This window comes from Onychostoma macrolepis, chromosome 09, assembly GCF_012432095.1.
Source record: "Onychostoma macrolepis isolate SWU-2019 chromosome 09, ASM1243209v1, whole genome shotgun sequence".
Lineage (NCBI taxonomy): Eukaryota > Metazoa > Chordata > Actinopteri > Cypriniformes > Cyprinidae > Onychostoma > Onychostoma macrolepis.
Genome location: NC_081163.1, coordinates 26,375,569 through 26,400,585, shown reverse-complemented (window position 1 = coordinate 26,400,585; position 25,017 = coordinate 26,375,569). Strand labels below are relative to the sequence as shown.

The window sequence follows — 25,017 nt, the reverse complement described above, 5'->3', positions numbered from 1 at the left end:
AAAACAATTTATAATGCATACTGTGTAAATTAAATATATATTACTTATTAAAGTTGCAAAAGTGATTTGGTCCGGAGCAATGAGAGATTTTCTGTCTTTTGCTGTTTGATTAACATAACAGAAATATATTAGACTGCTGTCACTTTAAGAGCTGCCTGGATACAATATACTGTTAAGGTCATTGCACACTTAGTCCGAAATTTTCGCACATTAAAAAATAAATACGACCTCACGCTGTCAATCACGTTTACACACTACCTCCGAAACTTTCGTCTGTCATAAAAAAAAATTGGAACAGGTTCGATTTTCTGCGTTTTCGCATCCATAGCATGCATTTTGATAGGAAAGGATGACGAATACAAAAAAACCCCCGGAAAAACGCTCGTGAAAATTTCGGACTCAGTGTGCAAGGACCTTAACACTTGTTTTCTTTCTCAGCTGTTTGCTTTCACTTAGCACTTAAATTACTGTGTTTACAAGGATACTTGCAAAGACATGCATTTTGACACATACATATGTGTATTTAACCGTTCAAGACATATAAAGCAGCAAAAATAACTCCGTTCAGGACTCCTGTGCTCTATGAGCACTGTCTTCACCTCGCTGACAGCGCTCAGAAACACCCTGACAGTGTTCGCATATAGCGAAATGAGTTCTCTTTCGCTGCTGATTGCATTTCAACGGCTTAAAATCACTTGTTTTTAAACTGCAATGCTTAAAAACACATGCAAATGATAAATTTTCGTGACCATGTAGCACAGCAACATCACATGAGTATGTAACCGCGATAGAGACGATGGTCCAAAATCTCTACTGGTTAATCGCATCTTTCGGTATATCATAACAGCAAAACAGGCAGGCACAACATTAGAACTGTTCTTTATGAATACTGTATCGCTATAAATCTATTAGTGTAACTGTGCTATTTTGATGTTGTTTTTGATGATAAAGAGCATGTTCATGCCAGTAAGTGACTCTCAAAGACGCAGACGTCCGTGTCTGTGGAAGGAGTTTTAATAAGATGTTGATCTGCTGACGGTGGGATGGGGTCTCCTGCTGTTAGCACAATTCAGCAGGTATTTTACCCGCAGACGTAGACCCCTTCCCCCCTCGCCCGCCCCAGCCGACTGGACGGCGTATTAATTAACGGTGGATTAACATTAAACAGATGCACACTGCTCTTCATGTTTATCTCAAGGGCTTCTTAAGGATTCGTTCTGGAGCGTTTCTTGCTCTGGGCTGCTGGCCACTTATCTGCTCCTGTAAAGCGCATCACCCCTTTGTAGGGTGGAGGGTTATTGTGGCAAGAGGTTTAACCCTGTCTAATCCCCTTCAAAAGGCCCCACAAATTTTTTTTTTTTAGCATTCAGAGCATGCAAATCAGTGACCAGAGTCCTCAAACACACACACACACACACACACACACAATCTGCAGCAGAGCACACAACTCACTGGACACTTCACTCAAGCATCTGGGTTTACTTTTTATCAAGAGTCTTGATGACAAATAGTGCTTTTGATTCAGGACCCAGATTTTAGGAGCCAGATAAGAGTGTTATTAACATCTACCAACAATTTGAAAACAATATTTGCTTTTACTCTAGAACAGTTTTAAAGTGTACACTGTATAAAAATGTCCTGTTAAATCTACGGTAAAAAAAAAAGTTGAGAGGAAACAAAACATATGCATATAAACTACAATTCCAGGGACTTCTGGAAATGTTCTTTTATTGTTTCGTTGTTCAGTAGAATTTTACATAATGTAATTTTAAACTATTTGCAGTTTGTCACCATATGTGGTATGTTACAGTTAACAATTTATCAGGTTTTAACTTTAGAATTTTAATGTAAAGGTTCTGAACATTTTACAGTGTTTATTTTGTTATTCTGACACTGAGTATCAGCTGGAGTAACTTAATTCACACAGATAATACAGATAATATTAATTTCACAGCAGATGATAATTTCCTTTTTTTTTTATCTGAACCTCAGTCTACCCTCCATGTAAGTGATAAAGAAATGATCCTTGCCTCTCACAGATGCTGATGTCCTGCTGCTTTCATTCAGTCTGCGACCAAATTATTAAGGTTTTGATTTCACCGCCTTATCAGATTTCATTAGTGCAGCTTGAGTTTGTCCTTTCTTGTTGTAATTGAATTGTATATTGCGGTGAGCTTCAACTTAATCCTCATTAACGCTTCATGGATTTAGCATGATTTACCAGTGACAATATTGAAAATAATAATTTGTGACTTAAATCTCTATAGAGTCTCAGTTCACTGTATAATGTCAGTGTTTTAAAAAAGGTAAATTTTTTTATTTTTTGTGCCCTCAGTGCACTCACCATGTTTTAAGGTATGTTGTGTTTTAGGCTGTATTTTAGCTCTGGTGTAGAGAGGTGCAGCTTCTGGCTGTGTGTGTGAATAAATTGTGTTGGCTTCAAGAGCTCAGTGTGTCTTCTGCTGCACACAAACAAACACACACCTGAAATGATAGAAGTTAGATTTGATATGAGGGGTTTTCTTCTGATTTTCCAAGAATGTGTATTCATGTGTGAAGGAAAACCCAACCTTCAAGACGTGTGTGAGAGTCTTATGTAATTCTCTCTTTGAGGAGCTTCATCTCTGTGAGAGGAGGACCACGATGTGTGCAAACCTAGATATTCAGTCAAGACATTTATGGTGGATGATTTTAGACCATTTTTTCTTGGGTATGAAATGCACACTAACCATTAATAAAACAATAAACTTAAAGGGTTAGTCCACCCAAAAATTAAAATTCTGTCATTAATTACGTTAATACATTAATTTCATTAATAAACACGATAGAGTTGTGCGATTTTGGATAAATTGAGAATCATGATTTTTTTTTTCACGATTCTACCACGATTCTGAACTGAACTAAAACTAATGTGTTGCAAAATATTAATTGCTGCAGTCTATTTAAATGTTTAATTAATTTAAATGAATTATTAAACATTTTACTATAAAATATTATGTATTTAAAATATAATATATTTAATACATTTTTTTTTGTATTAAAACTATGAAAAATTGGTTTGAATGAATGATTCAATGACTCACTCATACCTCACTTGTTTCATTACTGGATGAATCAGCGTTTTTGAATTAATCTCGAATGAATGATTCAATGAGAAATACATTTTTCAGTCACTTGTCGCCACCTAGTGGTGAAACGATGCAATCGACACAAACGCTGTTTGAAGCTACTTTCAAGTAGATGACTTGCTCGATTTTGATCGCTACCATAGACATCAATGTTTATATCTGAACTTTAAATTTCATCCAGTGTCACTGTTTTTTTTTCTTTTCATATTCGTCATCCTTTCCTATCAAAATGCTTGATTTGGATGCGGAAACGCAGAAAATCGAACCTGATCTGAATTTTTTTATGACGGACGAAAGTTTCGGAGGCAGTGTGTAAACGTGATTGACTCAACGTGAGGTCGTATTTATTTTTTAACGTGCAAAAAATTTGGACGAAAATTTCAGACCGAAATAAAACTGTGTAGTTGAAAAGACTGTTAGTGAAGCTGTTTCTTGTCCAAACATGTTAACAGTCTGCTCTCTGTGTCAGCGGCAGCACGAATGAAGATTTGAATGTTCCGGTATGATTTTTTTCAAAGGTTTAATACACATGGGCGAATTGTTGTTATTTAGAAATTAGATCGTGTGGGTATTTAAATCGAGGTCACAATCTTTTAACGATTAATCGTGTAGAGCTTTCTGAATACTTTTTGTGCACAAAGAAAACAAAAATAATAACTTTATTCAACAATTTCCTCTCCGTGTCAGGTTTTGACATGCGTTCACAAGAGATGCATGCATGTGGTGCTGCTGATGTAGAACCCGGATGCACTACGCCTTGTTTATGAGCAGAGGAGTCATGAATGACACAGAAAATAAAAAAATATTGAATAAAGCTGTCATAACGATTTCTTTCTCTTGTAGGCTGGTTCTAAAAACTGATCAGACTTGATTGAAACTCAGTGGAGCTGCAGGACTAGGTGCAATCACTGGTGTTTACCTCCTTTAGTCTGACTGAATTCATGCCAAACAGTGTTTTTATTTTATTTTTTAAATATTTTTCAGTGACCTACAATAATTTGGAAAACTGAAAGTAAAGTCACTAAATTTATATTTCAAATAAATGCTGTTCTTTTGAACATTCTATTAATCAAAGAATCCTGAGAAAAAAAAAAAATCCTGTATCAGTTTCCATAAAAATATGAAGCAGCATAACTGTTTTCAACACTGATATTAATAAATGTTAATTTATCAGCAACAGCATATGATTTCTGAAGGATCATGTGACACTAAAAGCTGGAGTAATGATGCTTGGCATCACAGGAATCAGATACATTTTAAAATGTATTACAATAGAAAAACGTTGTTTTACATTATAATATTTCACAATATTAGTGTGTTTACTGTATTCTAATCAAATAAGTGCAGTCTTGGTGAGCAGAGAAGGCTTCTTTAAAAAAAAAAAATTACAGACTTCAAACTTTTAAATGGTGTGTGTGATGTGACAACACGTTTATTTAATCCTCCACCGATTACGAATTTTATATATGTATATAAAAAAACTGCAGTAGCTTTACTGTAACTATAACTGCAAATGTAAATGTACTTCTTTTTGAAAAAATCGAGAAAAGTCTATTTAGAATAACAAGTAGTGATGAATTGTGCACATTAAGAGCAGGAACATTAATTCTAGTTAATGGGGCCAATTTTTATATCTTGTTTTTTCTGATTTCCAAAATAGGAGAGAACAAATGTAATGAAATTAATTTTATAAATGAGGTGAGAAATTGGGTGAAAATGTGTGAAACAATTGGCTCGTTTTTCCAATGTCACCTGGTCATTGCTGATATTAGCATTTAAGGATGCTGATAGAGAAACCCAGACAGAAATTAGATGCTCTCATTTTTCATACAGCAAATAGTGCACACTCAGCACACACACACACACACACACACACACACACACACACACACACACACACACACACACAGGCCCTTTGACTGTTAAACTCTGGCTTTCAGTGATTGATTAGCTCTATAGTGTTGCTGATTCCCATCATTAGCTGGTTTTATTACCCTGTCGGTCATTTCACCTACAACCCGCACACATGTGCGCTTCACACACACATTAACACACAACCTTGCTTTACAAAACACTTTCTGCTTTTATTCTCATCAGGAAACAGTGTTATTCCATTCCACATCCCATTTACCCAGAAACAGTCATTCATTCACTGACTGACACTTCTCATTGTCTGGTGTTGTGTTTCATTACGTTTTAAAGCTGCATCGGTCGGTTTATTCCTCCTGGATGTATATATTTCAGCTGTCTTATGTTTCTTGTTTTTGTAGCTGTGATAATCTGGATTTCCCATTGTGCAGGACTTTTGATTTTTCAAAAGTTGTCAAATATATTTGTCAGAATCCCCATATATATGGAAGCATATGTGTAGCTAAATTCAATTTGAAACGTGATATGCAAAATAACAATGCAATATGTAAAATGGCAATGTATTTCTGTATTTAAATTTACATTTTCATATGTGCAACATTTAGTGCAAAATGAAAATTCAATAATATCATTTAAATTTGCCATTTTCTACACGAGTTTTAATATGCAAATTAAAAACATATTTTAAAGCTTTATAAGTTGCAAAATTCAAATGAAAATGTATTACCCAAATTGATTAGATATGTTTAACATCTCCAAGCAAAAACCGTAGCAAAATGATCATTTAAATGCTGTTTTTCCTAAATGCATTTAGACTTAGGGGTAGGACACTTGGGATTGCATTTTCATCATGATATCACATGATAATTGTAGCAAAATGCAGTGAGAGTTTCAAAATGCATTCTGAGCCAAAGGTGCAGCAAAATGGTGATTTAAATGTCTTTTATGTTTCTTAAATGCATTGACACTTACATATATGACGTTTCAGTTGCATTTTCATTAAATAGCCCGCGAATATAGTTTAAGTCATTGTGGATTTGAAAAAGCATTCTGAGCCGAGCACGCCCCCTAGCTGTCAGGCGGCAACAGGATGCACGATAGGTCAATATTCACCGTTAACCAAACGCTTTTCACCTGCCTCAACATCTCTCACCGTTTGCACTCGGATTGATGCACATAAGCAAACAGACAGTGCTATTCTACACTTATTTACTACCTTACCTTATGTTTTATTACTCTTTTATTTTTAATCTGTAAAATAGCACGTGTTCCGTGGCACCTGAACAGGGACGTGCACAGAGTTCCTCAGGGGCAGGGGCTTTGGGGGCTCGAGACCCTGCCCTTTTTTCAAAATTATTCAAAGTGCCCTTCTCAGACAAATATCAATGATATTGTGGTCAATAAAACAAAATGCATTTGAATTATAATTAACATGACAATGTGTACAAAACGGTAACTAATCGCTCAAAAGTCTGAAAATTCCTGTTTATTTTTACATATCTGTCAGACTGAGGCGTTGCTATGGGTTGCGCGCGTTTTGTTCGACTGACTGATATTCCACAGTCTGTGCTGAAACCTAGCTCTCAAGCCATATATGGTTCTTTCAGTGAATGGAAGGAAAAAAATAAATCAAACAATATTTTTAACTTTTTTTTTCATCAATAATCAAAGCTATTGTGTCGATTTCATTAAAAATCCATATATTATATATTTTAGAATATTAGGCTACATAATTAATCAATGCCCGTTTGTCATGTATAATACACCAACCAATCATGATCTGGTTCAAATTTCATTGGACAATAATGTGGAGTGGTCATTTTCCGTTCTTATTCATAAATCGGTAGAAAATGACATGGGATTTGAAAAAATAAAATAAAAATAGCAATAATGGTAATCAGTAGGCTATTCAATTCAGTGAAAGTGACGTGACATGAGGCCAAGTATGGTTACCCATACTCGGAATTTGTGCTCTGCATTTAACCCATCCAAAGTGCACACACACAGCAGTGAACACACACCCGGAGCAGTGGGCAGCCATTTATGCTGCGGCGCCCGGGGAGCAGTTGGGGGTTCGGTGCCTTGCTGGCACCTCAGTCGTGGTATTGAGGGTGGAGAGAGCACTGGACATTCCTAACCCTAACCCTTTAGGTTACGAGTCCGACTCTCTAACCATTAGACCACGACCTCCCCAATTCACTTATATTTATGTATGATGTCCTACACCGTTTACTATTTCATGAAACTCTTTAGTTAATGAAGCCCAAGTGCCACCTACAGGCCTATTATGTGAAGTGTTGGCTGGTGAAATGGTGATGTGAAAGGACTTTATTATATTAACATTTTTGATAGTTATGCAGCATTATGAAATTGTCTTATGCTCATCAAGCCTGCATTTATTTGATCAAAAATACAGAAAAAACTGTAATATTGTGAAATATTAGTTTAAAGGAATGTTTTTCTATTTTAATATACTTTAAAATTATAATTTATTTCTGTGATCAAAGCTGAATTTTCAGCATCATTACTCCAGTCTTCAATGCATGGTCCTTCAGAAATCATTCTAATATGCTGATTTATTATCAATGTTGGAAACAGTTGTGCTGCTTTATTTTTGGCTTTTTATTTTTATTGTATTTATTTATTTTGGAACCTGTGATAGTTTTTTGGGGTTCATTGATAAATAAAAAGTTAAAAAGAACAGCATGTATTCAAAATAGAGATGTTTTCTAACAATATTGATCTTTACTATTACTGTTACTATTAAATCTTTGCTGAATAAAAACAAATTTCTTAAAAAAAAAATAAAATAAAAAAATACTGACCACAAGCTTTTGAATGGTAGTGTATATTGTTACAAAAGTTATATTTTAAATAAATGCTGTTCTTATTTAACTTTTTATTCATCAAAGAATCCTGAAAAAAAGGTTTCCAACTGGTTTCCAACATTGCTAATAAATCAGCATTGCTTAAAATGTATATTAAAATTTTGATCAAATAAATGCAGGCTTGATGACCATAAGTGACGTATTGCAAAAATATAAAATAGTAATGTATCCAAACTTTTGACCTATATTTTTATTTTATTTTTTTCACATTGCCCTTTATTTTTTTTTTTTTACATTTGAGCCCCTGCCCCTGAGGAACTCTCTGCACGTCCCTTGTTCAGTGTTCAGGTGCCACGTAACACACGCTATTTTACGAATTAAAAATAAGAGTAATAAAATATAAGGTAAGGTAGTAAATAAGTGTAGAATAGCACTCCGTTTGCTTATGTGCATCAATCCGAGTGTAAACAGTGAGAGATGTTGAGGCAGGTGAAAAGCATTTGGTTAACGGTGAATATTGACCTATCGTGCATCCTGTTGCCAATCTTGATGTAATGATTGACAGCTAGGGGGCGTGCTCGACTCGGAATGCATTTTCAAATCCACAATGACTTAAACTATATTCATCGCCGAGTATTTAATGAAAGTGCAATTGAAATGTCATATATGTAAGTGTCAATGCATTTAAGAAAAATAAAATACATTTAAATCAACATTTTGCTGCACCTTTGGCTCAGAATGCATTTTGAAACTCTCATTGCATTTTGCTACAATTATCACTCGGTATCACAATGAAAATGCAATCCCAAGTGTCCTACCCCTAAGTCTAAATGCGTTTAGGAAAAACAGCTTAAATGATAATTTTGCTACAGTTTTTGCTTGGACATGTTAAACATATTTAATCAATTTGGGTAATTCATTTTCATTTTGCAACTTATAAAACTTTAAAATATGTTTTTAATTTGCATATTAAAACTAGTGTAGAAAATGGCAAATTTAAATGTAATTGAGTTTCCATTTTCATTTTTCACTAAATGTTGCACATATGAATGGGAAAATACATTGCCATTTTACATATTGCATTGCCATATTACATTTTATATTGAATTTAGCTACACATATGCTTCCATAATAGTAAACCTGCTCACATAAACTCAAACACACACCACTGTTCCATTACCCTGCGGTTGTATTTTCTGTAAGAGATGAATGTGGGAGAAACAGAGCCTGTATGGGGGAAGGGAGAGGAGGATAAGGGTGCGTTGTGAATTCAGTGCTGCTGGATTCTCTGTAAGCTCAAGGTTAATCATTCAGGAGGGTGTTGTGGGGTTTGTTATGGTAATTTATTTGAGTGTTGGCTTTACGCTGCTGATTGTCGGATCAAGGGTTAAATGTCACCAACGAACAATAATGGAAAATGTATTCATGTGGTGTTGTTGTTATTTAGTCTTTACACTGTGATTTATAATGTCAATTTATTTATTTTTTGCTGTATGTATTGAAAAGCTTAGGACAAATAAAATGCCACAAAAAATCTACAAATTTTTCAGTAAAAAAAAAAAAAAAAACATTATCAGATGTAATGTTAATATACCAAATTACTAAAATCAGTTTTTACCTTTATAGCATACTGATAACCATAAAAACAGAGATGGTTAAGAGAAAGGCACATGATGAATTTGAGTTCATCAAAAGCAGCTTCACAAAATGAGGAGGAATATACTAATATATAAACAGCACACACTGTCATTCACACAAATACTAGTCAACACTATCATGGTAACACACATAACACTAAAATAATGCAATAAAGAATTCTGGGAATGTCAGTTTGTTTGTTTTTTTTTCTCACTGTAAATTGTAAGACGAGTTGTTCCTTTTCACATCCAAAACTGTGCATTTAACAGTATTTTTTTATTATAAAATTACATGAAATGTCTTGTTTTTACGAGCACGAGTAAATCAGTGTATCCTGGAAGATTTCACAGTAATTAACAAAAAATTCAAAATAAATACATGTACTGTATGTGATTAAAAAAAGAATTCATATCGATTAAAAATAAATAAATCTTATATTTTAATTTCTTTAATGCTACATTAATCTTAATAAAATCCAGATTAGTAGCAAGGCTCTCTGGAATATGTTATTGTTTGGCCAGTGTTGGCATTCTGTAAGATTTTTGTTTTGTTGCATAAAATGTTTATATCTGTTTGTTAATGAGGGATTTGTAGATGCAGTAATTCATGTAGATTTGTCAGATCAACTCTGTCACCCTGAGAACTGGATCAGAAGGTCTCCAGTAGCATGTTGTTGGTGGCATTTTTATTATTTGATTTAATAATAATTGTATCATTTAGAAATAATTTCATGAATTGTACACACAATTTGAAGATCTTCCTTATTAACCCACGGGCCATTTGAGCAGAATTCATAGTCTATTGCTATTAGGACTTCCCATTAAATACAAATAAAGGTCTATATATAATTCATAGAATAAGTTTAATTTTTGACTGGAGTTTCATTGTTTGATTTGCCCGTGCTTTATTCAATTATTCAATTAAACTGTCAAAATGCATAATTTTACATAGAATATTGGATTAGTCTTTTACATTCATGGAACCTTTTCCATAGACATAAATTATTAAAAATGATATCAGATGTATTTTACATATTCTGCCGAAGCAGCTGGGATGAGTTGACCCCCCGAGGGCTTTTGTCAGGGTCAGAAGACTTTCTTATGGTTTTCAAAGTACTACAGCAAAATTAGCCTATACATATATTTCCATTTATTATTTATTGTTGATCCTGCTTAACTCTCTAAATATGTTCAGTTATCAGTAAATGCACACTGCTCCTAAGAGGGGCGTCTTCCCTACATTGCCCTATATTTTGCAGTTTGTCCATGATAATCCACTTAGCTTTGATTAGTTTCACTTCCCTCATGAAACACTCCATTACTTTGTGCTGGAATAATTCCCCAGTCAACATTCAATTTGTTTATGTGTATTAATGTGTGATGGTGACTGCCTTACTATTTTTATCCTTTAATTATTATACTGTTACTTTACCTCAGTTTAGTCTCTTAATAAAATCTCTCATAGTGCTGTGGACAATGATGTTCTCCAGTAATACTCTGTGTGTTCCTGAACAATAATGAAGTATTTTATTGCATAACTTTTTAATCAGTAATGACCTCTCTCGTGTTTGCAGGTGGAGAACCGGCCGAAGTACTATGGACGAGAGTGAGTTTCATTGCACTCATTACAGACCCAGTTCAGATTCTACGGGTGTGGTGTGGACTGACATGAATCCCCAGTGTTTCAGGATTCAGACCTAATGCGTTCTTATTAATATTCTCTCTCTGATTTGGTTTCCTGTGAAGGTATCATGGGATGATCTCCAGAGAGGAAGCCGACCAACTGCTCAGTGTGGCTGAGGGAAGTTATCTGATCCGAGAGAGCCAGAGACAGCCGGGCACATACACATTAGCACTACGGTACATGAACCTTCACCTTTGACCTCTGACCTGTGCAGACTCCTCTTCTTCAGGATGTTCTGACTCGGTGTGCTTTATCTTTTGTAACTACTTCAGCTTACAGAAAGATAATAGCAACATGCTAAAACATTTAAGCAAACATGGTAATATTAACAGCATGTTAACAATGTGTTAAAGCATGATTGCAGTTTGTTAAACCTTGCTAGGAACATGATAGAGACATGTTAAAACATGAAATAACAAACAAAATCTATAACAATCTATAAAACAACATACATAAAATTAGAATAATGCATTAAAGACCCACATTAAGAAGATGTGTTTTAAGTTTTGATTTAAAAGAGGAGAGTGATGACACCATTCAGATCGATACCGGCAGGCTATTCCAGAGTTTAGGGCCCGCTATCGCGAAAGCACGGTCTCCACGATGCTTTAACCTCGATCTACGAACAGAAAGCACTCCAAGGTTGCCGAATCTAAGTGCCCTGGACGGATTATGACAATGTAAAAGATCAGATAAATAAGTGGGAGCTAGGCCGTGTAATGCTTTAAAAACAAAAACTACAATTTTAAATTCTATTCTCAGTTTGACTGGTAGCCAGTGCAGAGAAGTTCAAATGCGAGATATGCGATCGAATTTACGACTACCAGTCAGCAGCCTGGCTGCAGCATTTTGAACCATTCGAAGGCGTCCAATCGATGATTGGTTTGCTCCATAATAGAGTGAATTGCAGTAGTCAAGGCATGAAGTAATAAATGCATGGATGACTATTTCAAAGTTCTTTAAAGAAAAGATTTAACTTTTGCGAGACGTCGTAAATGATAAAAACATGACTTAACAACAGAATTAATCTGTTTATCGAACTTGAGACCTGAATCAAACAACACACCTAGATTTTTCACACATGGGGAGACATAAGAACTTAAGTCGCCAGGGTCAAGATATCCTAAGTCGTAAAAATCACTTGGACCAAACAGTAATACTTCAGTTTTATTCTCATTTAAGGCCAGAAAATTGAGTGTAAGCCACAATTTCACTTCCTGTAAACACACTAGCAGGACCTCTATGGAGCTAGAATCATTATGTTTAAAGCGCAGGTACAATTGGGTGTCATCAGCGTATAAGTGAAAAGATACTCCCATATTTTAAAAAGATGGAACCCAATGGCAAGCAGGTATTAAGAGAACAATGTTGGAGCTAGAATAGATCCCTGCAGAACACCACAGGAGAAATGTGCTGCTGAGGAAGTGTGTTTTACAATGCATACAGAAAACTTCCTGTTAGTTAAAAAGGACTGAAACCAATTTAGAACGGTGCCCTGAATGCCTACAAGATTTTCCAGTCAGGAAATAAGAATTGTATGATCAACCATATCGAAAGCTGAACTGAGATCTAAAAGGACCAGAGCAACAGCACTCCCATTATCTGTAGCCAGCAAAAATGTCATTAGTTACTTTCAATAGAGCAGATTTGGTACTGTAAAGTTTTATGAATCCTGACTGAAAAGTATCATATAGTGAATTAGATTCCAGCAAAGAGTTAATACAACCAAACATTTTTAAATGAAAGGGAGATTAGAAATTGGTCTGAAATTACCTAAATCAGACACATCAAGATTTTGTTGTAACAGTTTGTAAAAATTACAAGCTATAACAAAATATTATTAACCCTGCTGAACACCCCCCCAGCTAAAACCAGCCTAAGCTGGAAGTAGCTGGTTTTAGCTGGTCTTCCAGACTCACCAGCTAAAGAAGTGGTCAAAACCCCTTTAAAACCAGCCTGGAAACCATCCATGACCAGGCTGGAAGACCAGCTAAAACCTTCTATTTTTTTTATTTTAATTTTAGCAGGGAACACTTTACAAAATTCTAGAAATATCCTAACAGCATGTTAAATCATGTCAGCAATGTGTTAAAACATGCTGTCAATGTGTTAATTGCCAGATATGCTAGCAACAAGTTAACTCATGTTAGCAATGTGTTACCATGCTAGTACATGTTAACATTGTGCTAAAACATGCAAGCAGCATGCTACAACATGTTACACACTAAAAAATGATGGGTTAACCTTTTAAAGACCTAGAACATTTTGGGGGCACCTGACACGCCTGTACTTTTCTTTGTTTTTTCAGACCAATTCTAGCAGTCGGCATCAAGTACCATATATCATTATAAACAGGAGAACTTGAAGGTTCTGTCTAGCTAATTTAAAGTCCCAATTTTCCCAATGTTTTCTCTAAGAATTAACGAATTTCCAGAATTTTAAGAAAAGTCTTAGTACTTATTATATATATTAAGTAACACATTCATTGTATATATTAAGGCACAAGGCGAGCATAAAAGATGCTCAGGATTGTTTGCGGAAGAGTCAAGCGCTGTGTGAGAAGTTTTCTGTGCACACAGACTGCCGCGTCTACACCGTGCGGATACTAAATTGAGCTCTCTTCCGCTTTTTTGTGCATGGATGAATAAATACAGACAAAATTACATCAATTTTGGCGAATATCATAGTAAACAGGCAGATGTCTTAACGTAAACAGCTGAGAAAGAAAATGCATGTGTATCAGTGTATTAAATCCGTGCTTTCGTTCTTAAAGTGAAAGCAAACTAATAATAAATCTAATTCTGTCAAAGAAAAATACAAGTACTGACTGCTCCTGACTAAATAACCTTTGTAACATCAAAAATGATTAATCTATATTTTATTTATACAGTGAAGACTATGCAGTTATTTTACATTTCTGTAGCGTACCTGAAAATTTATTTTAGCCTGATCTGAAAAACCTGAAAAGCACTGTTTATTGACATTCTGCTATTGCTTGTAATTTGGTTATCTGTAGAAAAGGTTTTTAGCACTGAGCCCATAGTAGTAGCCAGAATTGTTTTTCCAATTGTTTATTTTGTTTATTACCATAAACAAAAAAAAAAAAGTTTATATGCCTGTTTTTTTTTTTTTTTTTTTTGTTGTTGTTGTTGTTGTGAATATCCCAACTGAGGTACAGGATGTGAAAATTTCATATAAATGTTCATGTTATATATTTTGGTTGCATTTGTGAGTTAATAAAACTGTAGGCTAGATGGTTGTTTAAAATAGGTATATAATATCATAACATCGAAATATCGATCGATATACTCCTGTATCGAATCGTAATAATATCGTAGAATTTTTTGAGGTATCAGCAAATATCGTATCGCTGGGTATGAGAATCGATATTGACGAACCATCTGATTTACACCCATAGTAAATACCTCTATAAAGGTGTTCTATGCTGCAATTGAGATTATTAGGGGTTTTGCTGACTGGTTGCTAATGTTGTCAGATTCATTTCTGAGGAACACCCAGAAACCATCTGTGCAAAACTAACCTCGCAGCTCTCTTCTATTCTACCTCAGCATGTGTGTCTATAACATTTGCTCCTGTAACCTCTCATGATCAAAACCTTGTGTTAGTATCCCATCCGTCTGTGACCTAGATCTCTACACTTTCTCCAGTCTCTCTGCCGTATCTTGGCCTCGTCTTGACCCCTGTGTGTTTAGCTGATGTGTGATCACTTCTGACGTGTATTAGCAGAGATTTGTTTGGATGTGGAGCAGCACAGTGGATGTTTTCTGAAGGGCATACGGGTTTGAGAAATCCGTCCAGCATTATTTTGCGTATGGAATGAAGTCTGTCCTTGAAGAGACTAATGTCTCCTAATCGGATTAACATGATGTGTGTTTACTTTGGCTGGTTTTTGCTATTCATCACTAGGGTTTTAAAAAGGCCATTATTTTAGTCAAGGTTTCTTACATTTAAAATCAAGTTTTATATAATTTCTTTCTTTCGTTTTTTGTGTTTACTTTTTTCAGGTGTAGGACAATGTCACGTTTCAACCTCTCACTGACCCCTAGAATTAAATAAGCTGATTTTACTTTTGTTTCATGAATACTCCGTATAAACAGCCTTTGTTATGATTGGTTAAACTCTGCACACTGTGACTGGCAAAAAACTGGCAGTGTGTTGACGTGTAAATGTAGGCTATACACAGAAAATGTTATAAATTGACAGTAAGGACATTTATAATATTACAAAATATTTATATTTCAAACAAACACTTCTGTTTTGATTGCAGCTTCCCCAAAAATATTTAGCAGCAATGGTTTCAACATTGATAATAAGAAATGTTTCTTGAGCATCAAATTAGCATTTTAGAATGATTTCTGAAGGATCATGTGACACTGAAGACTAGAGTAATGATGCTGAAAATACAGCTTTGATCACAGGATCAAGTTACATTTTACAATATATTCAAATAGAAAATTGTAATATTTAACAGTACTAGTTTTTGTTTTTTTTTCAAACACATAATATAAATGCAACCTTATATTGAGCATAAGAGACTTCTTTCAAAAACAATGAATCGAAGTGTGCTCATGTAAAAATTGTGCTCTAAAAGCTATGTTAGAGGACTTGTGTTGAGGTCCGTGTGTGTGTGTGTGTGTGTGTGTCAGAGAAACAAAAAGTCTCGAGATAATCCCTTTTAATCTGCTCGTTTGAGCAGACGGTTGACCACACACTGCTACACACTGCACGTGCTGTCTTTCTAGTCCAAATTTTCTCTCTCTCTCTCTCTCTGTGTGTGTGTGTGTGTGTGTGTGTGTGTGTTTCTCAGCCGCTCTCTTGTGCTCATCCTCAGGCATGTGGTTCCCCAGAGAAAGCATCTGTTGTGTACTGTGCGCAAAAGCTTTAACATCAAAGAACTCTATTGCCATCAGGCTTTAATGACATTAGCCTTTGTGCATGTGTGTGTGTGTGTGCTGCTTCTGATATGAACTCCTATTTGTGTGCATCTGTAAGTGTTTGCAGATCCATCTGCATCTGATTTTGGGTGTGCTCGTGTGTAAGTCTAGGTTTGTGTGTGTGTGAGTCTCTGTGGGATCATAATCAAACTCCAACAGGAAGCACATGCATTATAAAACCTCAGCTGTCCTATGATTTCCAGTGGCTCATAACAGCATTACTATCTCTGATCAGGTTATAATAGATTGTCCTAGAGATTCAGGGATCAAACCGCTGTTTTCTAATACTGTTTGATACAAATATTTAAACTAAAAGGAAAATACAAATATTGTCACTATATGCACTATATGCACATTCATTCTTTGTTTTATGTATGCTAAAACTGCTTTATAAATGCCTCCACTCTGTTTACATTCACAATTATGAATTATATTATGAATCTCTGACTATAAATTTACATATTTTCAATTCAAACAGTGAAGGAGAAAGTGAGTAGTTTGGATAAATTACTGTTGGTAATTTCATTTAAAAATTAACATGGTCACGATGTTAAATATTAATATATGACTGCCCACATCTACACATCAACAGCTATTCGGCATTCAGCAACTTGGTCCTCCACAATTATGGAGGACCAAACCTGTCATATTTAGAAATAAATAAATAAATGTACAAAGAAATGTAAAAAAGCAAAAATAAATGATTATTTATAATTTTCTTTCCTTATGTATTTTTTCATTTTTTTTCCACATTTATTTATACATTTATTTATTTCCACTTTTATTTATTTTCACATTTATATATTTATTTACGTATTTATTTATTTATTTCCACATTTATATATTTCCACATTTATTTATTTATACATTTCTTTGTCCGTAGGGTAATGAGGAGGCGTGTTTCGTCAGGAAAAGCAATCGAGCCAGAGTAGTCGAGGGGTAAGCTTGAGGCCACAGTGACACCTTGTGGTGCCCAAACGAAGTACAAGAAGTGTAGCCTATATGACGCGCCTGTTGATAGTGTGGGATGAATGACTTAGATGGGCGATATGACCAAAATCTTATATCACCGTTATTATTTCAGTTTCACGCGGGGGGTTCTTTCGGCTGGGAAGCCTGCTATCTGTGATCGCGTGCATTTGCTGAAGCTCGCGAAAGCATGCAGTCGCTCTCTTATGCGCGCTGTTTTTTTAGGTTTCACTTTCAAAGCATACAAGGCATGTTTCCAATATTCGGAATAGAAGGAGGTTACTGTAGAAGACTGGTCGCCTCGCGCCTCTTCCCGTGTGGACAGTCACCGCATCAACTGATTATAATGGGTTCTCTTGGTGTAGACACGGCTTTAGATACGGATTAATCACACGTTTTAGGCTGGAAATATCCAGAATTGGGTCAAACAAGAGGTGTCCATGGGAACGGAGCTAGTGAAACACACACCACATGCATTGAACATACAAGCATCATGCTCATCCAAACAGCGCCTGTCGTGTGCCCTCAGCTTTTTGAGCTAACTGCAGTTTTTTAATGTAACCAAAAACCAAAAACAACATTGACAGCATCAGAAACAAACCTGTAAACTGATGTCTAGGGGCATTTAAAAAAATATATATATATATATATATATATATAAATCCAATCAGTGTCAACAAAAGCCAGAGACATCATTACTGAATGCATTTACACTGCAATAAGCCTACAAATGCATAAAATGTTATGAAATTAATGTTTTAAAGTTTAAAGGCAGAAATATGTCAATATGTCAATCTATTAAATGATACGTTTAATATGAAACTAAAACAGACACTAGGTGGGGCCAAGTCACTGTTTTAACGAGTGAGTTCAATCCATTCAGCTGATTCCTTCAAATTACGCTGATTACGAAAACACCACTACTTGTTGCCGCGGTTCAGCTGTGGATTTGTTTCTGTGATCATTATATGTAGGCCTAAGATCACATGTTTTTTTTAAAGAAATAAAACATATTTTCATGATAAAATGATCAAAAAGATGGCAGGTAGGGTAGGGGACATGTTCGGCGAACACGACTTCTTATGTTGAGAGAACATTTCTCGTGGCCATGCGTTTAATGCACGAACCTGCGTGACCATGGCAACCTTGTATATTCAGACATTAATATTATGAATAAATTAATAAAAAGTGTATTGATTATAACAAGGTTCATAAATGTTGTCCGTGGACTGTAACCTATATATCTGCAACATATCACGCACTAATACAGTTAGGTTAATATAATATTTTCTTAATTCTTCGCTTTATTAAATTCAAAACATTTTATTAATTTATTCATAATATTAATGTCTGAATATACAAGGTTGCCATGGTCACGCAGGTTCGTGCATTAAACGCATGGCCACGAAATGTTCTCTCAACATAAGAAGTCGTGTTCACGAACATGTCCCCTACCCTACCTGCCATCTTTTGATCATTTTATCATGAAAATATGTTTTATTTCTTTAAAAATCATGTGATCTTAGGCCTACATATAATGATCACAGAAACAAATCCACAGCTGAACCGCGGCAACAAGTAGTGGTGTTTTCGTAATCAGCGTAATTTGAAGGAATCAGCTGAATGGATTGAACTCACTGTTAAAACAGTGACTTGGCCCCACCTAGTGTCTGTTTTAGTTTCATATTAAACGTATCATTTAATAGATTGACATATTGACATATTTCTGCCTTTAAACTTTAAAACATTAATTTCATAACATTTTATGCATTTGTAGGCTTATTGCAGTGTAAATGCATTCAGTAATGATGTCTCTGGCTTTTGTTGACACTGATTGGATTTATATATATATATATATATATTTTTTTTAAATGCCCCTAGACATCAGTTTACAGGTTTGTTTCTGATGCTGTCAATGTTGTTTTTGGTTTTTGGTTACATTAAAAAACTGCAGTTAGCTCAAAAAGCTGAGGGCACACGACAGGCGCTGTTTGGATGAGCATGATGCTTGTATGTTCAATGCATGTGGTGTGTGTTTCACTAGTCTGCTCCCATGGACACCTCTTGTTTGACCCAATTCTGGATATTTCCAGCCTAAAACGTGTGATTAATCCGTATCTAAAGCCGTGTCTACACCAAGAGAACCCATTATAATCAGTTGATGCGGTGACTGTCCACACGGGAAGAGGCGCGAGGCGACCAGTCTTCTACAGTAACCTCCTTCTATTCCGAATATTGGAAACATGCCTTGTATGCTTTGAAAGTGAAACCTAAAAACAGCGCATAAGAGAGCGACTGCATGCCGCGAGCTTCAGCAAATGCACGCGATCACAGATAGCAGGCTTCCCAGCCGAAAGAACCCCCGTGAAACTGAAATAATAACGGTGATATAAGATTTTGGTCATATCGCCCATCTAAGTCATTCATCCCACACTATCAACAGGCGCCATATAGGCTACACTTCTTGTACTTCGTTTGGGCACCACAAGGTGTCACTGTGGCCTCAAGCTTACCCTCGACTACTCTGGCTCGATTGCTTTTCCTGACGAAACACGCCTCCTCATTACCCTACGGACAAAGAAATGTATAAATAAATAAATGTGGAAATATATAAATGTGGAAATAAATAAATAAATACGTAAATAAATATATAAATGTGAAAATAAATAAAAGTGGAAATAAATAAATGAATAAATAAATGTGGAAAAAAATGAAAAAATACATAAGGAAAGAAAATTATAAATAATCATTTATTTTTGCTTTTTTACATTTCTTTGTACATTTATTTATTTATTTATTTATTTATTTATTTATTTATTTATTTATTTATTTCTAAATATGGCAGGTTTGGTCCTCCATACACAATGAGGTCTCTAGTAGAAAGATTTCAGTATCAACATTCTCATCTCAGTGACAGTTTGAATTCACCTATCCCCTGATATGAAAATTCAGTTTACACGACTACTGGGGCTGCGCAATATTGGAAAAAAGCAACATTGTGATATTTAGGTTTTCCTGCTATATATTACAGAATGAAAAAAATATAGGAATTTTCAGCAGATGACTTGAATAGCTGTATTTGGATTATGAATTTTGAGAAATGCATCTGCATAGGAAATAAAACAAAATGTAAAAAGCTGAATTTCTTTTTAATCAGTTTTTTGAGTGTCAAATACCCTTTTACAGGTGAATGATTTGAGGGAAAAAAAAATTACAATTAAATTGTGTGTGCTGTACTTCTTACAAGACCCAACTCAAATTTAAGTAAATATAAAGTGAATTTAAAAAAAAAGTAATTCCACTTGAGTTTCCACAGGCCACATTCTCACAGTACTTGACCCACTCAGTAAATAAAACTGTTATTTTTTTGTGATTTATTAATTACAAAATAAAACAAATAAGAAATATTTTGCAATTGTACTATTATTAAAAAAAATTAAATTATTTTATTTTATAATATACAGTAAAATTACAATACATATATTTATATCTTAATTTCAAGCATTTAATTTGGTTTGCTAGCCAGATATGTTTTTTTTTCAATGTGAAGTGTGTCACTGTGTTTATTTACAGGCCTGCAGCTTTTACAGCGTTTTACAGTATCTCAGAGCAGCTTCGTTCATCTACTGTTAACAAAGCTGCTCTGAGATACTGTAAAATGCTGTCTCATGAGCTGTGCACGTCTAAATGAACACAGGGCCGCGCTTCACTATATTTATTTAATTAAAAATCGCTTATCGCAGACTTTATGACATGACTATCACAATTAGCCAATCTTATTTGGATATCTAAAAGCTTGATTTTTAACTTTGAAAATGAAGAAATGCCGATGTAAATATTTTATTTTTATAACAGTGCTATTGCAATATATTTCTTATTTCTTTAATAGTTTTATTTAGTAAAAATCACAATAAACATAATATTATTATATAGTTATATTGGGTCAAAAACAGTGGGAAAGTGACCTATGAGGTAGAATGAGTTTTTTTTTTTTTCTTTTGTATTATACCTTAAATGATCATCATTGAAGATGGTCTGGTTTGCATGGGACATAGTAATCAGTCAAACCACACTGCATTTGGTTCATCCCGATGATTGACTGTAAACTAAACTGATGTTCAAATACTGGCCAATAATAACACAGATCGTGTACAAACAGATATTTCAAAATCAGCCTGTTGGGTGGAAGAGCAATTAATATTGAACAGTGGATATTAAATATCATTTGTGCAAAAGCCAAGATAAACTTAAAATAGGTCAAAAGGTTAAAATACAGTGATAACCATGTAGAAAAGATGTTTAAATGTGTGTGTAAACTGGGCTATGAACTCTGTGTGTGGGGGTTGGGGGGAATCAGAGTATCAGGTCTTCATATTGATCAACATATGAGCTCATTACTCTCCAGGTTCATTACTACTACAAACCAAAGTGCAGGAAGTTGATACGTCCAGAGATGTTCAGAGAGTGTGTGTGTGTGTGTGTGTGTGTCCATGTCTCATTTCTCTGTGGATCGTCTCACAGCTGTGTGTTACAGCACTCGAGTCCAACACACACTCAATTTCTCTTTCTCTCTCTCAGCTTTGGGAATCAGACCCGAAACTTCCGTCTGTTTTACGATGGGAAGCATTTTGTGGGAGAGAAGCGCTTTGAGTCCATCCACGACCTGGTAACGGACGGCCTGATCACGCTGTACATCGAGACCAAAGCCGCAGAATACATATCCAAGATGACCATCAACCCCATCTACGAGCACGTGGGCTACACCACCCTGAACCGCGAGCCGGCGCTGAAGAAAGCCCTGCCCGTCTGCAAAGACATACCCGACGGGAAGGACGCCGCCGGAGAGGAGACCGGCCTGGAGGAGAGGGTGAGATACTGCAATGCAGTTACCCAGCATGCCTCTGTGTGTTTGTCTTGTCATGAGATTTCTTGAGTTTTGCTCTCAGATGACCTCTGCTTCAGCCATATGTGTGACAGGGGTGAAGAGTTCAGTTACAGCGTTTATGAATATGACTTCTACTATGGAAATTATCCCTCATTGCCATCATGGTCTTGTGCACCGCACTGTCTCCCAATTTAATTCTTAGTTTGTTTGTTTGTTGTTTTCAGGATGATGTGAGCTTTGGCAAAATGGTATTTTTCATTTTTTTTCTCCAGATAAACTGGCTGTTTATCGCCTGTTTTCTTGTGGTTTCTGGTGGTGCTCTGATTTATTTTTTTTAACTCTATGGCCTGAAAGCTTGAGATGTGTTCCTCATTGGCACCATTATGCTAAATGACCGCATACTATATAGTCAAGCTACCCATTTGAAACAATAGTCAACTATCGGTGACTGTGACTAATAAATAGTAGTTAAATACATATACAAGCTATTTAAGTGGTTAGTGTAAGACTTACATTGTTACAAAAGATTTTTATTTGTAATAGATACTGTTCTTTTGAACTTTCAAAAAATCTATCATGATTTTCACAAAATATGAAGCAGCAGAACTGTTTTTAACATCGATGATAATAAGAAATGTTTCTTGAGCAGCAAATAAATATATTCAAATGATTTCTGAAGGATCATGTGACACTGAAGACTGGAGTTATGATGCCAAAAATCCAGCTTTACATCACAGAAATAAATTACATTTAAAAGTGTTTGAAAATGGAAAAAGGTTAATTTAAATTGTAATATTTCACAATGTTACAATTATGTATAAGTATTTTTACTATATTTTTGATTAAATTAATGCAGGCTTGGTGAGCATAAAAGACTTTTCAAAAACTTTAAAAGACCCCAAACTTTTGAACCATGGGGTGCATACTATACTATACAATATAATAGATCATAGTATAGTAAAGCTTCAGATATAGCTTTTTAAATGCAAGTAAATACCTATTTCTCTATAAAAAAAAATGTATGTGCAGGGCCTTCTGGGTTAACTGGTGAATATTTTTATACCTGTTAGAAATGAGCCATCTAAATGAATTGTGTGTAAAAAAAAATTATAATAATAATAATAAAATAAATAATAAAAAAATTAGGTTAAGAGTGTCACTACTTTCAGTTGCTTCAAAATCAAAACCTATGTAATTCAAATGCATAATGCTGTTAATATTTAGAGGATTTTACTTCATGTTGCTTTTAATATTTAAAAGTACCATAGAATGCATTGATACAATATTTTAAATTGTTCTCTGATATCTACATAGAAGGTATGTGGCTTAGGTAAGGGCACAAATTCTCCAGAAACGGTTTTACATGTGCATTTACAACTCTAGGATTTCTGCCTAGAATGAAATGGTCTGTTATTGGCTTATTTGGAAGGGTCATGAATAATAATGTTGAGCTCTGCTCTGATTGGCTGTTTCACAGTGCTAGCTCACACAGCAGGAAGGAAACACAGGGAGGAAAATATACTGTATATTTCAATTCTTTCTCTCACGGTTATATCGTCGGGTAATTATACTGTATATAAAATGCGGGCATCAAGGAGCCGCTATTAATATGTGAGCACTGAAACTGCTTTCAAATGCACGATCACTTTTTACTTTCACTTTTGTTTTCGAGATTCGCGATCACACTAACTGCTTATACTATGGAGCGACAGTACTTGCCACACATTTTACAAGATCAGATGCTTGTCAGTGGTGCTCAGGATCTGTAAATCATTCGCCATCATCCTCAGTCATCTCTCCTTACTCTGTTTATGTGGTAAGTGAAATCTTATGTACTGCAATGTAACAGGCTACCGCTAGCAAGGAGCTAACCATGTCCCTTTAGTGGCTCGCGTTATTTTATTAGAACACGTTATTTGCTTTCCGTGTCTTTCTGAATACAGACACCAACCCATCCCTGCACTTCACATCCCCTGCACAGCCTGGAACATAACATTTATTTCCATGATCTGCCATTTTCACTGTTGTCCTCGCTTGCTTCTTCACAATACCTGCAAAACTTCTGATGGTTCGGCTGGCGGCTGGCCATAAATGGGTGGGTATGTGCAAATGTTGGGGGCGTAACTATTAGTGATCCCGACTGTTACGTCACAGTCGGTGTTATGTTCTGATTCGCCTATTTTTCAGTGGTCTTTTTTTATTCACGATATTTACATAAGGAGGAGGAAGCAATGGTGTTTGAAACTCACTGTATGTCATTTCCATGTACAGAACTCTTATTATTCAACTATGCCAAGGTAAATACAGTTTTCCATTCTATGGCACCTTTAAGATCCCCCCTTACATTGTAAAGCGCTTTGAGTGTCTAGAAAAGCGCTATATAAATGCAACAAATTATTATAATATTTAGAATGATCAGCATTTTGACTCACAAGAGCAGAAAACATCTGTTTATTGGATGTGAGTGATTGAAGAGCTGCTGTCGTGGCGACAGGACATTCCATAGTGCTGTGAGCTTTCAGATAAAGTTACGATTCATTGTCACTTCAGTTTTCAGCAGGACACTAAACCCTGAAAGATTTCAGATTTCACACTATGACAAGTGTAATGGAGAGGATAACTGCACACTCTGGCCAGGATGAATGGCTGATTACAGTGGCCTGACTCATCATGTTCATCTTAAAAGCCTTTTGAAAGCTGTTTGTGCTCATGCTGGCAATGCAAGGTCAAGTCCAGCTCGCAATATTTCCTGATCCCATCCCCATCAACTGCCCCATAAGAATGGCAAAATGGCTAAAAATAATGTTTAATAACAAAGAAAATGCTGTCATCATTTACTCACCCTCATGTCGTTCCAAACATGTATGACTGATTGACTTCTGCAAAACACAAAAGATATTTTGAAAAATGTTGGTAAACAAATAGTTTTTGTTCCCTTTGACTTGCATTGTATTTTTACCTTATAATGGGAACCGGAAGTCTTAAAAATAGCTTATTTTGTGTTTTGCAGAGGAAAGTGAGACATACAGGTTTGACACGACATGAGAGTGAATAAATGAAGA

General features: G+C 35.3%; 1 protein-coding gene across 1 annotated transcript in view; it reads left to right on the top strand.

Annotated features, from left to right (window-relative positions):
* The window catches only part of chn1 (chimerin 1), a 69,294-nt gene that overhangs the window by 5,795 nt on the left and 38,482 nt on the right, over positions 1-25,017 (top strand). Inside the window, exons 4-6 of the mRNA XM_058786582.1 lie at positions 11,037-11,068; positions 11,209-11,322; positions 21,649-21,937. Coding sequence (XP_058642565.1) covers positions 11,037-11,068; positions 11,209-11,322; positions 21,649-21,937 — 435 coding nt within the window. The remainder of the gene's footprint in view (positions 1-11,036; positions 11,069-11,208; positions 11,323-21,648; positions 21,938-25,017) is intronic.